Source organism: Octopus sinensis, linkage group LG9 (assembly GCF_006345805.1).
Source record: "Octopus sinensis linkage group LG9, ASM634580v1, whole genome shotgun sequence".
NCBI lineage: Eukaryota > Metazoa > Mollusca > Cephalopoda > Octopoda > Octopodidae > Octopus > Octopus sinensis.
Genome location: NC_043005.1, coordinates 2,711,463 through 2,727,865, shown reverse-complemented (window position 1 = coordinate 2,727,865; position 16,403 = coordinate 2,711,463). Strand labels below are relative to the sequence as shown.

The 16,403-nt window shown below is 38.4% G+C and overlaps 1 protein-coding gene across 1 annotated transcript in view; it reads left to right on the top strand.

Annotated features, from left to right (window-relative positions):
* Positions 1-15,767, top strand: part of LOC115215836 (transcription activator MSS11) — a 68,864-nt gene extending 53,097 nt beyond the window's left edge. The window contains exons 5-8 of the mRNA XM_036505698.1: positions 1,103-1,202; positions 10,411-10,534; positions 13,215-13,344; positions 14,788-15,767. Coding sequence (XP_036361591.1) covers positions 1,103-1,202; positions 10,411-10,534; positions 13,215-13,344; positions 14,788-15,638 — 1,205 coding nt within the window. The 3' untranslated portion in view covers positions 15,639-15,767. The remainder of the gene's footprint in view (positions 1-1,102; positions 1,203-10,410; positions 10,535-13,214; positions 13,345-14,787) is intronic.
* The last annotated feature ends 636 nt before the right edge of the window (positions 15,768-16,403 follow it).

Below are 16,403 nucleotides of genomic sequence, written 5' to 3'. Positions count from 1 at the left end.
CTTCGAAACATGCCTGACTCCTCTAGCGACAGCTGATGACGGGGGTTTTGTCCTTGTGTAACCTGTCCTGTATTTGGTTTTCGTTTTCCGTTTTCTTGTTTTTTGTTTTTTGGCTTTTTCTGTTTCTACGTCTTATTGTGATGTCCTGTACTTCCGTATAATTATTTATATATGCATGTATATATACATGTAGATGTAGGTACGTACATATATGTTTGTATGTATGCATATATTTTTATTTATCTCCTATATATATATATATATATATATATCAAGATATGCACACACACACACACAAAAAAAAAACACACTCTCCCTTACACACTTTCACATTCACATGCACAAAACATATATTTATAAATTGTTTGGGTTTCCTCTCATAAAAGGAAACCCCAAGTATGAATTTGTTTGCCATTCTAGGTTCCATTGCAATCTCAGTAGTCTTGTGATGAAGAATTGTTTTTTTTTCTTTTTTTGTTTGGTTTGTAAGAAAGGAAGGGTTTTAGTTATTTGCTGGTTCCATTCTGCAGACATGAAGCTTGTTTCTGATGATGGAATTCCTATCAAAGTTGACGTGGAATTTCTTATGTTCTTCAAATGAAGTTTTTTATGATCATAATGTGAAAATTATCGAAACTTTCAACATGGAATTTCATGAGATAGCTGTGTGGAATTCTTGAAGTAAAAAAGAAAAAGAAACTTTTTTGCCTTTGAAATTTCAAAGTGAGACATTAAAGAGAAAAATTCTATCAAAGCCAGGGGGGGGGGGGGCTGAGATGTTCAGAATAAAAAAAGAAAAACATTTTAATTTCAGGAATTGTTTACTAAAAACTGCATAAATATGAATATATTATTCTAATCACCTCAATTATACTATTTGATGGTCACATGAGGAGGTGTATTAACAATAGTGAATTAGTAGCAGTAGTAGGGGTAGTAGTAGTAGTAGTAATAATAATTGTAATAGTAGTAATAGTTAATTGTTTAATAATTCAATAAAGGCAATTATCGTCAATGGGCACCTTGCGTATGGTACACGATGGGTCCCCTGTACTCAGGGGACAGCCCTTACCCAAAATTCTGACTCGTCTCCCTATTGTAGCGTCGGAACACTGTCGACAACTTCAGGCCGAATCTAAGGCCCAGAGAGATGAGGCATGTGCCCTGCGGCAACAGTTAGGTGCCTTGACTGACGAGATTCAGTAAGTGTACATTAATCCTCTTGGGCCCGGTGAAACGCCACGCCCACATTTTCTATCTTTTCTTCCTTTTTTTATTTGCATTTCTTTTTTTTTTTGGCTAGATGTTAATTTTATGTATATATAAATATGCGTATATTATATATATATGTATATATATATATATATATAGAGGCCTGTATTTATATATATATATATAAAACTATACATAATTTTATATGTATATATATGTGTGTGTGTGTGTGTATGTATATATATATATATGTATACATACATGTGTATATATGTATATATGTATACATATGTGTGTATATATATATATATATATGTATGCAAACATATGTTTATATATGTATATATATACATACACACACACACATATATATATACATACCAATTATAAATAATTACGTATGTTTATATATACATATGTATTTATATGCACATATTCCCTCACAAATATATACACATATATATATATGTAACCATGTAACTATATATATATATGTATGTATATTTTCATCATTTATGTAACTGTTCTTCATATTTTCATACCTGTTTTGTATTCCATATTCTTGAAACTTGTGTTTTTTTATGAATTTGTTTAATAAGAACTGAGGAATGGAAATAAATTTTTGGAGGAATTGATGAAAATCTCTCCTTGAATGTTCCACATGAAATGACCCCCCAAATTTTCCGATAGTATAAATTTACCCCAGAATGAGGGGCAGTGACTATGAATAATGGTGATTCATATAGAATTGATAATGTTGATTCTCGTAGCCATTGGTACATTTATAGGAGTCCAGTCTTACATATTTCAGTAATACTAATGTTGTATAACTTTTGGCCCCAGCGTGACTGTAGTTCAGTGAAAAAGGTGAAATAATATTCCTTTCTACTATTGGCACCAAACCTGAAGTTATTGGGGGAGGCGGATGCTCGAGCCCAGGGACCCTAGTGCTTAACTGTTACTTATTTTATTGACCCTGAATGGATGAAAGGCAAAATTGGCCTTGGCAGAATTTGAACTTGGAATATAAAGATAAATGAAATGCTGCCAGGCATTTTATCTGACATAGTAATGATTCTCCCTGCTCTCTGCCTTAATAATAATAATGATTATAATAATCCTTTCTAGTATAGGCACAAGGCCTGAAATTTTGGGGGAGGGAACTGACTAGTTGATTACATTGACCCCAATGTTTCACTGGTACTTAATTTATCGACCCTGAAAGGATGAAAGGTAAAGTTGACCCTGGTGGAATTTTCACTCAGAACGAAAAGAGCCGGAAGAAATGCCGCTAAACATTTTGTCTGGTGTGCTAGCGATTCTGCCAGTTCTTCACCTTAAATAATAGTGAAAATAATAATAATAATAATAATAATAAAATAAGGGTGGAGGACTTGCAGAAAACAGCTCTGCTTCGATCCGCTCGAATACTCTGGAAGGTGCTCGAAAAATAAGGGGTGTTACCTTAGTTCACTGGTAGGGAACAGCTGACACTGTAGTACATCTCCAGCGTTAGAAGCTGTGCAAAGGCAATAATAATAATAATAGTGATAATAGTAATAATGGACTGTTAATTTTCCATCAGTTAAAAAAACAAAAACTGTTCATGCTGAACCTGTCTGAGACTGTTTTTGGTTCTATGATACAAAGGGTATACTTAGGTTGACTCCTTTTATCACAGTTCTTTGCAGGGACCGTTTGTTAAGTTCGAAACATCAATTTAATGACTGGGAAAGTATTTCACTAAATTCTTTCAAGTTGTTGAATATTTTAAACAGAAAGTGAAACACATTTACAGCAGATTTCATTAAAATATTTAAATAATTATTAGAAATAATTAAGTCATCTAGGACTAAAACTGGTTTTGTTTGAGTTTGTCATGGAAGGAAATGGTTTGGTGTCTTCCAGTTATCAAAAGAGAAACAAAAAACAACAACAATCAAACATGAAACAAAACCAAGAACCAATTTGTTCTGTAAAAAATGGTTTGTGGAGCATTGGTTAGAAAATAGTTTGTTGACAATTGTAGTTTGGGTTCAAACTATTAAAAACTGAAACCATTGTAATTTGGTAATTTGAAGAGGGCGTTGATAACAATGCAAAGGTTTGGGTTGAAGAAAAACAAAAACAGACTCACAATTGTCTGTGAAAAACCAAAGTTCCAAAGATCAAATTTTAAGCTTTTTTTTTTTGTTTAAAGTCAGGAACTAAATAATGGTTTATTATTCAGCCCTAGTGACAAATTCCTAGTTTTGATTCTTTCATCTAGAATATACTGTCTTTATTTAGGATGTTAAAAGAAAGCCTGAATGTTATGGTGACTCTTATTTTGAGTCTTTTTGTATCTGAAAAAAGAATCGAGAGAGCATCAGACTCTGTCAACTCAGGATTATTAGGGATGAGTGTAAAGATTTAGGATTAGGTGAAACTATGTGGATGTGGATGTGTGTCAGTGTATACACACCCACCCACAGATCTGTATACACCTGCAGTTATGTGTGCAAACAGAAGAAAATACCTGGAATACAGGTGTATATTATTTATTGGAGAACAGTGTTTAATTCATTATTGAAGCTTTCATCCTGGCAATGTGTATTGGGGATCCTTACATATGTAGATAGGGTTCAAATCCAAATTGTGTCCCCTTAAAAGCACATCTCCTAATTCTAGTATTCCAGATCTCTATGTAGATGTTATGTTTGTGTGACACACGCTTAAGAGTTCAGAATATAGGAAAATATTTTCTGTAATGATTTCAAAACAGGAGAATTTTCATTTTTTCATTTTATTCACCATTGCACATGTTTCGTTCACCAAGAGGAGTTACAAAGTTGTAACCTGTAGAAGACATGTTTTCATCAAATATGAAATTTGGATCCTTATTTAAAGATGTAATTGCCAGATTATTACTAGTGATGGTATTGATGTAGATGATGTTAATAACATGATTTAGTGGGATTAAGCTTGATTTAGACAATTGGATCAACCATAGGAGTTTTTATGGCACCAACAGCCAGGGGGTCTGTCTTCTTGGTGTGTTCTTGACTAATTCTTTTACCAAATGTGTGCTTCATTTAGTGACACTGACGAGATTTTTATGGACTAATTATGGTCAAAACTAATTAATATCATTACTACTAATAAGTTATTAATTAACTCTGTTAACAGAAACATAATTAATGTTAGATGTTTCTCTCTCATCATACAAGAATATCTTGTTAGTTCTGAGAAAAATTGCTGTTTATGTTGTGGCCAACTTTTCTCATTGAATATAAAAGATGTTATTTTATATAAATCATTGGAATCATAAAAAAAAAAGAAAGTAAATATTGTCATGTCACCTGTTTCATTTCACTGGCAAATAATCAAGTAATTCAATGCAATTGTTTGTTGTCAGGAATATATTTTGATGGTAGATGGTAGATGTTTAGTCAGAAAGCACAACTCTTGTACAACCAATTCCACAGAGTCTCAAACAACCATTATTTTGGACAGTGATCAATTCTGGGTTTGGCTTCAGTGTTGTGTCCGTCCTGACTCTTTCTAATTAACTCAGCCTATCATTAATGAGCCGTTACCTGTTAAACTGGTAATTTTCTTACCAGGTAAACAGGAATTCAGTTCCTGAGCCAAGACACCCACCCAGTTATCAGAAATCTTTGGTGTCTCTAGTTCAATGAATCAATCATTAAAGCCATTAGCATCTAATTACCTCTGCTACTGTCGCTGGGGCCAATTAGGGTTCTGTGTCCTGTCTACATTACAATACAACTTCCTGTGATAGAATACAAAATACCTGTAATACCTCCTCAGCCAATGAACCAATATTTAATCTCCTTAGATGAGCCATTGTCCAGTGCAGCTCAGTCCAGTTGCCAGGTGGCTTCTGTGTGTCACTGTTTAGTAAAATGGATGGCACAAATGAAAATGTCTGCTGCAAGACAATGCTTTGGAATATGTGACAGCTGTTGTCATCTGCCGATTCTTGTGGCACAAAACTCATGGAAGTCTTTTAATACCTCAGTGCTAGTTTGTTCCTCTTCAGCTGATGTTAACCTCATCATCTCTAACTGTTTATTTTTCTGGTTTCTTCCCAACAGGTATTCAAAACATTCTACTAATTCACCTTTCTTCCAGATTCCCTCAGTATACCTCACCACACACACACACACACACACACATCAAAAACTACCATTTTAGGTGATTGTTTATCTCATGTCTGTTGTTGACCTGGGTTCATAGAAGCTCGTTAGAAGTAACTAATTAATCTTCAGTGTTCAACTGTTTTTAAAATTTAATTTTAATGATGAAAGCAGTAGAATTATGAAATTAACTGGTTTTCAGAAATGCAATAAAATATTCTATCCTTCATCATTTAAACTGTTTCATTAAGAAATAATGAAAACTGTGTTCTTAACCATTTTGGTATCAACCCACATGTGACCACCTCTGCCTCTGTAATACCATTTTCTTGTTTTAAAATAAATCTAAATCAAAAACTCCTATCAAAATTTCCTGTTAATTTCTGTTCCAAACGCCAGATTAATAACGACAAAGTTACTTTTGGCTAAATTCTTCATTATTTTCAAAATTCACTGAGACAAAGAGAATGTATATTCTGTTGTGTCTGGGGAGAGTCATTTTCTTTTTGTGCCTTATAATGTAACACACTCACCAGTAAAATAGTCCTGACTATTGAAAAGGTTGCAAGACACAACGAAAATTTTAGGAAAATGAAAATAAGAAATAAGTGGAAATTTTACCGGTGAGTGTGTTACACTATAAGGCACAAAAAGAAAATGACTCTCCCCAGACACAACAGAATATGCTTCAACACATAAACTCATATAAAGAATCTTGCAAACCAAATCCAAAAACGAAATAAAAGAGAATGTATTTCAACAGAAATATGAAAATGAAAGATGCTAAAATGATGCTTCTGTTCTGTTTCAACTGTTTCTTAGTGAAAGGAGTATGGACAGTGGTGAGGGTCATTGGAGGCCTCCTTCAATTGTTGATATCAACTTTGGTTGAATTTTTGCAGATGCACCTTTATAAAGGTGCAAGAATAAATGCAAGGATGTTGCTAGAAATTTGAGGAAGAATTGAGACAGGAGATGATGGGGTTAGAGTTAGATATGAGAAACCTGTATAAGTTTGCACATTGCCTAGTCCCCCCTCCCACTCCCTGCCCCCTTTTAGATTCTCTGCAATCGATTCCTTAACTGTGTGGCAGATGGCAGCAGTATTGGACATTGATATCGCTAGTTCTTGACCATAGACTGGACTGTGGATCATCTTCAGAATTTGCTCTGAGTTCGATCAAACCTTGCAGATCAGATTTCAGATGCTCAGTTTGCAAATTAACATTTAATTAATTATTAGGCCATCAGCTTGTAGGATCATTAATGCACCAGAAAAGGTACAGAGTGGAATTACTTCTGAATTTATGTTCTGGGTTCAAAAGCTGCCAAGGTCGACTTTATCTTTCATCCTTTCAGGGTTGGTAGTATAAGTACCAGTTGAACTCTGGGGTCAATGTAATCAACTAACCCCAAATTGCTGGTCTTGTGCCAAAATTTGAAACCAATATTTAACTAGTTACAAAGTTAACTAACCAAGTATAACAGTATAACTGGTGCTTATACCTCTCAAGATTTCCACCCCTCTTGTAATGGTAGCAAAAAGATAGGATGGTGGCTGGTCATGGTGACCAGGCTGTGAATTAGTTCAGCAACAGACTAAATTCACAACACCACACTCACACACAATATCTTGCACCACACATACTATATCCTGTTGTTGTTGTTGTTGGCATCCTTTTGTCTCGGGGAAACAATGGAGTTGCGCATAAAATAATCCAGCCTGGTTTTTCACTGAAGTTTCCTCTCCAGTTTTGCACAGGCCTGGGCTAGATGTAAGAAAATCCTGGGTAGCCCAATCGTCAGGGTTCCTGTCTTGACTTTGCTGACGTGTAGAGCATTACGTTTGGCACCAGCATGGTTGCAGGAGCTACCGGAAAACTGTCAAGTCGAACACTAAACTGCCTATGGGGTCCCACTCTGGATTTCTTTGAAGGTTGTCTCCTTTCCGTAACCCAGGATAGGGGCCCATACTGGGGACTGTCAGCCAGAGTCAGCTGAGCCTGGGACTCGTGTCAGGCAGGGTCATCACTCCCTGAAGTAGTGAAGAAAATCGCTACCCACTACTTATAACACACACGTAAACATGCTATATCTCATACTACAAACATGGAGCACTCTGTTGGTTACGATTACGAGGGTCCCAGCTGATCTGATCAACGGAACAGCCTGCTCCTGAAATTAGCGTGCAAGTGGCTGAGCACTCCACAGACACGTGTACCGTTTACGTAGTTTTCGGGGGAGATTCAGTGTGACACAGAGTGTGACAAGGCTGGCCCCTTTGAAATTCAGGTACGAATCATTTTTGCGTGTTGAATGGATTGGAGCAACGTGAAATAAAGTGCCTTGCTCAAGGACATAATATATTGCTGGGACTGGAACTCAACACCTTACGATTGTAACCCAAATGCGCTAACCGCTAAGCCACATACCTTCACCACTACAAACATAGATATGTCATGGATTATGCCCTACACAAACCCCACAAAAACCATGAGATTTACCTTTTAGTTCAAGGTGCTCAGTACAAGAATTTGTGACTCAATTTTAAACAGAGTTTGAGGTTCTAAAGATGCTTCGCAAATTTAAAAATAATTCTTTGACAGTTAGAGCCAACAAGAAAAACTTTATGTGGTCCTTTGGTTTCCTAGAAATAGCAGCTATACTTCCTTCAATTTCTCTCCACCATCTTAAAGAACATTTTTGAAAAATTCCTACAGACTTTTCTTGAGATTCTTTCTCTCTGCAACATTTCTTCTAAATTTGCTAAACTTTTTCCTTCTTCACCTTTTCTCCCCCCCTCTCCCCCTTTTCTCTCCTTCTCTCTCTCTCTGTTGTATGATTCTCTTTATCTTTTAGAAGATTTTTGCCTAACTTTCTATCTTTCTGTAAACCCCCCCCCCCATACTGGAGCACAGTACAGTCCTCGGGTCTGTCAGATCCTCTCAAACCATCCAACCCAGGCCAGAATAAGTGACGGGAATGAAAAGATGTTGATGATGATGATGATGATACATCTTTGTATTATTCCCCACCCCCCCATACTCTTCTCTCTCCCTCTCTCTGTATATCTCCGAGAATTCTCCTTACTTTTGTATCTCCCTCTTCTCCTCCCCACTGCTTAACCCTTGTTTCTCTGCTTCTCAGATGTTAGAGTGTGATTTGAGTGACATTTGGCTGCTATTTCTGGCAAGTTGACCTACCATGTAGATATTTTCTTGTTGGCAATAAATGTTCGTGTTAGAAGTTGGAGGTCATGGATGGCAGGGTAGCTGATAACAATGGATTTTCCAGGTCATTCAGGTGTCTTTGACCTAACTGCCCCTGTCAGTATAAGAGGGTCAGCTGTAGGAACCTTGCACGGTAGAAGCAGCTCATGATTCTTGGTCTTAAAAACAGACTTTTACACTGATACATACTCACCCCCCCCCCACTCAAATATGGCCACATTCACAAACTCACATACATATGCTGGATCATCATCATCGTCGTCATCACCGTCGTCATCATCATCATTTTAACTTCCACTTTTCCATGCTTGTATGGGTTAGATGAATTGGACAAGGCAGATTTTCTATAGTTGGATACCTTTCCTGTCACTAACACTCACCTGTCTCAAAACAAGCTACAGTTTTCTGTGGAAAATTGGAAGGACACACACACACACACACACACGCAAACACACACACCCAAGTGGAATAAAAGTGCTAAGCAGTGATATGTGTAAATGCAAAATGGTTGTCAGTTCAAATCTGGAGAAAATTTCTCTCTGTAGACAAATGGGTGTAAATACACCAAATCGGTTCACAGTGCCCCCTGACCAGACTGGGAGATGAATGCATTTTGGAGTGGTTAACTCCTCTTCAGAACCAGAAAGCAGAAAAGTAGATGCTATGAACCAACATACATATTATATATATGTATGACAGGTATTTTTCAGTTTTCGTTTACCAAATTCCCTCACAAGGTTTTGGTTGGCCACGGTGCTGTGCAGTGAGACTGAACCCAGAACCATGTGGTTGGGAAGTCTGTTCCTCAACTACACTGCCACATCTCTCTCAGTGAATCTTCTAATTGTTCCATCAACTGAATCTCTTAGTCTTTGTAGTGAAAATGGTTGAGTATTCCACACACCTCGTGTATTCTTACCATATTCTACAGACAGAATTAGCAGGGTGCCATGTGTCTGTGGCCACATCAAAGACAGTCCCGTGGATGTCCTCACTTTTTCTCTCAATCCCATTTCACTGACAAGATTTGGGTCGATCAGGAATTATTTTAGAAGACCCCCTCCTTCAAGTGTGGAGGTGTGTAGCTCAGTGGTTAGGGGTGTTGGACTGGTTGGGGTGTTGTGTTCTTGAGCAAGGCACTTCACTTCATGTTGTTCCGGTCCACTCAGCTGGCAAGAACGAGTGGTATGGTCATGTCAGGACAGGCCTGGCCATTTAGTCATGGATGGATGGTTGGACCTGCCTAAATAAACAAGCGGAAGGGATCTTCTGGACTGACAGGCCATAGGACTAATTGGGGTCAGAGTTTACCTTTACTTGCTTTATGTGAAATGGAACTTCAGATCTTAGGGTTGGCAATCAAACTTCTTAACCATTCATGCACACACACACACACACACACTCTCCTTGGTTCTCCCCTAATTCTTTCCTTTTTCCTTTCCTTTTCCCCAAGTATTTCTCTTCTCTCAACTCTCTCCCTTTCCCCCTCTCAACTCCATCCTCTTCCCTTCCCTCAATCTGCCCCTCCCTCTCTCTTCATTATCTTCAAAATAATTTTAATTTTTGTGTCCTCTCCCTACTTAAAACACCCCAGTTTATTATTATTATTATTATTATTAAAATTTTATTATTATTTAAATGACTATTGATGCAGTTGTTTTGTTGTTAATCTCTCTCCTATAATCCCTTATAATCTCTTTATGTAGTTTTATCTTTATTCTTATTTTTATTTATTTATTTATTTGCTTTTCTCTCCCAAACAAAAAAGATTTCTCTTCCTCTTCTTTGTTTCATCAATGTTAACGAGATGTAATTGTTAATTGTAGAAAACTGCAGTTGCAACTCCCCGATTCTGGGGTGGATCGGGTGAGCTACCCTAAAACCGATTTGAGGAACTTGTTTCAAGAATATGTTGAGAATCGAACCAAACAGAACTGGAAGTTTTGGATTGTATCCTTTGAGATTGAGAAGGAGAGAGAGAGAGAGAGAGAGAGGGAGAGGGGGAGAGAGAGAGAGAGGGAGAGGGAGAGGGAGAGAGAGAGAGAGGGAGAGAGAGAGAGAGGGAGAGAGAGGAGAGGAGAGAGAGAGAGAGGGAGAGAGAGAGAGGAGAGAGAGAGAGAGGGAGAGAGAGAGGGAGAGAGGGAGAGAGGGAGGGAGAGAGAGAGAGAGGGAGAGAGAGAGAGAGAGAGAGAGAGGAGAGAGAGAGAGAGAGAGCATGTTTATGTCTCTATGTGTTTGTGTTTGTCTTTTTTTTCCAACAGGTCCACTACACTCTCGGAGTGGTTGGCATTAGGAAGGGCATCCAGCTGTAGAAACACTGCCAGATCAGACTGGAGCCTGGTGCAGCCTCCTGGCTCCCCAGACCCCAGTCGAACCGTCCAACCCATGCTAGCATGGAAAACGGACGTTAAACGATGACGATGATGATGATGATGATGATGATGATGTATTCAATGGCTGTGAAGCGAAATGGTTGGGACACTTGACTTAAAGAATTCTAAGTTTGAAGCTTGTGTTCCACAGTGACCTTGGGTAATAACTGTAATCCTGTCCTGTCATTTACTGGTAAAAACCCTAACCCTAATAGTTTGAAGGGGGATGAAAGCATCCAGCTATTTTCTTCTGAATCCTGTGATATTTTAGGATAAAGTAAGTCTTGAGATGTTGGGCCAGGTTGTTTCATAGAAACTTCTCTATCGTATCACGCATCACATTGAACGACGTATTCAGGTTTAAAAAGATTGCCTTTGTTTTCATTTTGTCATCATTCATTTTAAAATCCCATCAAAACCCAGAAAAAGCCAGAAAAGGCCAGAAAAAGCCAGAAAAGCCAGGGTCGTATTTAAAAAAAAAAATGGGGCAAGTTACCTTCTCAAGTCCTGCTGACTTGTAAGGGCTGATTTCTCGGTTGCCATGGCGTATAAATTCTCCACCCGGATGGGATGCTGGTCCATCCCAGGATTACTCCTTTTTGCCAGCTGAATGGAATGAAGTGTTTTGCTGAAGAGAACAATGTGCTGTGCAGTCCAGGTATTGAAACCATAATCTTACAATTATGAGTCCAACACCCTAAACCAAACGCCTTTTGACAACATTGTGTGCCAGTGGGCTCTAATCTGGGTAGTAGCATTGTCTTGAAGCTGTTGTAGAATCATCATCATCATCAACAACAACCCCTTGACATTACTGTCTTTGAACCCTAGGACTCTTAAGACCAGTTACCTGCTTTCCATGTTGTATAAGTGACCAAGATCACAACATTTCCCCAGAATGGGATTCCAGCCTGTCACAGGGTGGTCCATTTACATCGGAGTGGACTGGAGTGACAATGTGAAAAGAAATGTCTTTGCTGAAGAATGCAATGCACTGCCTGGTCTAGGAATTGAAACCACAACCTTACGGTCAGGAGTGCAGTACTGTAGCCACCAGCCCAAATGCCTTTACAAAGGGGAGGAAAATATCAAAAGAGTGCTTTGGGGGTTGGGCAGTCCTGAGTGTTTAGAAAGAAACATTTAAACTGAATGCAATAATTACAAAGGTTGGTTGATTACAGGTAAGTGGATTACACACTGATGTTTTCACATATTTTTACAAGATATTAATTCGTGGCCACCCCTTAGGAAAAGAATTCCAACATATACCTTCATCTCTACCATTCCAAGTTGTTGCAAGGCGCAACAAACGAATCTCATTCCCTCTTCTTACAACAATTTCTCTCTCCTTATTAAACTCACCTCTACACAGAGACCCTGTGTTTAAAATCTATCAATAAATTAATGCCTCTTCTTTCTCAATCTAACAAAATAATCTATGTGATATCACCCCACTCCAGCTCAGAATCAATAAATCTCAAGATCACTAAAATCAATAATGTTTATTTCCACCATGATTGAAAATAGAAGAAAAGAAACATTCTCAGGAATTCATTGAATGAACTGCAAAAAAGGTAAACGTCCATGATGTAAGCGGAAAGTTTTGAGGCTGAAGTTTGTTTCTCACACAGAAGAGTGCTCAGTTTAGCAGTCTCAAAATGACACTGATTTGCATTTCTGTGTTATTTCTCTGTTAATTAAAACTTGGAGAGGGTTTAATCTGCAAACCTGGCAGGAGTTACATGATAAGAAGACGGTTTCCATTGGTGTCATAGCAATCTGGTGTTTTATTGTAATTCAGTGTGACATGATGATACCAGCCCAGAAGGAGGGATGCAGGTTGGATGTCATGAAGGAGAAGAAAAAGAGATAAATGTTGAGAAGAAGAAACATAAAGTATGTTTAATCTAACTCAATGACGAGAGAAGAATGGGAACAGTTTGTGATGGTGGGGCTAGTATATTCATCTAAGAATTTTAGGTGTTTCCTTATAAGGAATTGGCAGCAGTTTTCTGTTGACAAGGCTGTGTGGAAGTCCTAATCCATTTCTCTGTTTAACGTGACCCCTGTGTGCCTCTTGAGCGCCTTCTCTTGAGTCTAAATTGTTGCAAATAGTGAATTGGTTGCCCGTCTGAGGTCTTTGAGGTCTTGGCAAACACCATGATTGTTGCCCTTCCTTCTAACTCGTACAAAATATTCTAATTAATACTAATTATTTTTATAATTACTTCCTGTTGGTTTCCTTCACCAATATTCAGTTCAGTTTTTTCATCAAGCCATTGTTCAACTCCTTCAACAAGATGGTGGTGACCAAAACAACGCAGAGTTTTTTAGAAAGTTTACATTGTTGGCAGGAAGAATTTCTTTCATTGACCAATTTGAGACAGGGTGAGTAGGGTGCATCTTGGTGCATCAGAGTGCGCAATGTGCACAAGTTTAACAAGGTTTAAAACCTGTCAATGTGTGTGTGTGTGATCATTTCATCAACATTTAATGTCCACTTTTCTGTGCTAGCATGGGTCGGATGGTGCCCTTCCTGTCCCCAAACTCTCACCTGTTTCCTAGAAACATAATATCTCCCCCCCCACTTGACCAGAAATGTTTTTGCAGAATTTTGGAAATGAATGGCACTGCTTGTATAACAGTGACACTCATTTACAACTAGAAGATGCTGTGAAAGACAAAGGCATCCACCCACACACATCCATGCATGCAGCTATCCCTACCCACACAAACACATGTATACCTGTATGTATACCCGTCAGGCTTCCACTCACGAGTCTTTGGCTGGTCTGAGGCTTATAGTGGAAGACACTTGACCAAAGTGACCAACAGTAGGACAGAACCCAAGACCATTTGTTGGGGAAGCAAACTTCTTAACCACACAGCTGTTTTATGTGTGTGTGTGTGTAGCTGTATCTCCATCATTAATCCCATTCATTGTGAAATTTTCAAAGTTACTTCTGTCAGTAAATTATGAACTTACTTTTATCAATAATTCTGTCAACAACAAAAAACACTTGTTGCAAAAGTAAATAAAAAAATTGTAGGCAAATCTAACGAAGAAGTGCACGGATTGAAGTGAAATTTCTGAAGTTACTTCTGTCAGTAATTTGTTGTTGTTGTTTGTAAATAGCGATTGAAAACTTAGCATCTGAAAAATGAAAGTGAAAACAGAGTGAATGAGATATAGAGAGAGGGGGAGAGAGAAAGAGAGCTAGCTAGTGAGACAAATAAGGTAGATAAAGATAGATAAGATAAGATATAGACAGGTAGATAGCTATAGAGATGGATAGAAATCTATAGAGAGATAGAGAAAAAGCAAATACACACATCTCTGTTTTATATAATAGATGAGATTGTGATAATTTTTTGACTAATGGATGTCAAAAAATGTCTACTACCTCTGTCAAATGAATCACCAAAATTGGCCTTTCATTGTTTATAATCTGTATCTGGTTTTTGATTATGAAATAAGCTAGACAAAACGTGTTTTTGAATTATGTGTATTTACTTTATATACATATATGAGTTGGAAACTTTCTTTTAACATTTCACCCAACGTCTATGTTCCATGCTGGCATGGGTCGGAGAATTATTAATGTAGAAAGTTAGTATCTCAGCCATTAGCAGTTTAGGCCTGCATAATTTAGACCGTGGTTTTAAATTTCATTATTCTCTTTAACCTGGGCAACGTCGGGTATATCTGCTAGTATATATATATAATATTTATGATATATATATTTATATATACGTGTGCTTATGAGTGTATATTTATCTATCTATGTTTGTCTCTATTCACTTTCTGTTCTTCTTTTTTCCCCACTGCAGGTTTCTTGAAGGCCTTCAGGCAGATTAGTATTAAAACTTCGATAATGCACGACCCAGAGAAGCTTCCGGAAGAATCCCAGAATGGAGTCAGCTTATTATTTGCCTCTGATGATGGAAGTGACAGCCCGGTCCCTGCTCCTTCGCCCAGTTCGTTATCATCTCGTGTCAACCACAGTGGATCGTTAACCTCCTTATCCATTGACACCACCACCCCGACAACACTTTCTTTCCCTTCTTCATTATCTTCATCTACGTCATCCCTGTCGCCCTTGTCATCATCCACCTGTTATACGGGCTCATCTGCCTCATCCACTTGCTCAACCTCTTCATCTTCCTCTGCCTCCTCTTATAATCTCGTTCCACCAGCAACCCTGGAGAGCAGCATATCACCGACGCCACCCTTACCCGATCTCCCAGCACTGACGGAGCCTCTTAATACTTTGTTATTTAATGGTAACATAGCCGCTGCCGCTGCTGCTGCTGCTGCCGCTGCTACTTGTAATACTGATCCAAGGACTATTTGCAACTACAGTACAGCTAGTAACAATAACAACACGGCACTCAGTGCTGCCCAATTCAACTTGGATGAGTTACCGTTTCTAAAGAAATGCCTATATAACTACAACAACAACAACAACAACAACAACAGCAGCAACAGCAGCAGCCAACAACAGCAGCAGTTGTCTGCAGACTTGTTGTATCCGTTGGACTCTAGCTTTGTCACAGACGGCCACAGTTCTGCTGACTGGGAAGAAAGTACTTTCTTATTAATGCGTGAACACATTGAGGGTTGTTTACCGTCTCTCAGTCCGTGTCCCTCTTTGCAACCAAACGTCTATGATCTGATATGATTAACCCCCATCGTGTATTGGACTCCAAATGTGGCCACCTTCATTGAAGCCAATCTTTGTAATATTTTGTGTCTTTGTGTGTGAGTTTGTTAATGAATCTTAAAGAAATGAAGTTGAATTAATCATTGATTTTGTGTGAAGTCAGTACATTATTGTGTTTTTAATGAATGAAGGACTTACAAAATACATTATCAAGACACCCACATCATTATCATCATCATCATCATTGCCTTAACTTTTTAGCATTTGAACAGGCCGTGTTTGGCCAAAATATTTTCCCTGTGTTATCTCCAAACTGGCCGGATCTGGCCACTTACACCTGCCTTGCAATGTTGTTCTAAGAATAAGCAATCACAAGCGAGGTCATTGCCAGTACCACCTGACTGGCCCCCATGCCGGTGGCACGTAAAAGGGCACCATTCGAACGTGATCGTTACCAACGTCGCCTTACTGGCACCTGTGCCGGTGGCATGTGTAAAAAGATTCGAGCAAGGTCATTGCCAGTACTGCCTGACTGGCCCTCGTGCTGGTGGCATGTAAAAGCACCCACTACACTCTTGGAGTGGTTGGCGTTAGGAAGCGCATCCACCTGTAGAAATTCTGCCAGATCAAGACTGGAGCCTGGTGCACCTGTCCAACCCATGCTAGCATGGAAAGCGGACGTTAAACGATGAACGATGTGATTGATATCTCAAAGCCATCAGGTGATACATGACTGATTCATCTCAATGAGAATCAATGAGCATTACATTCGACAGAGAAATC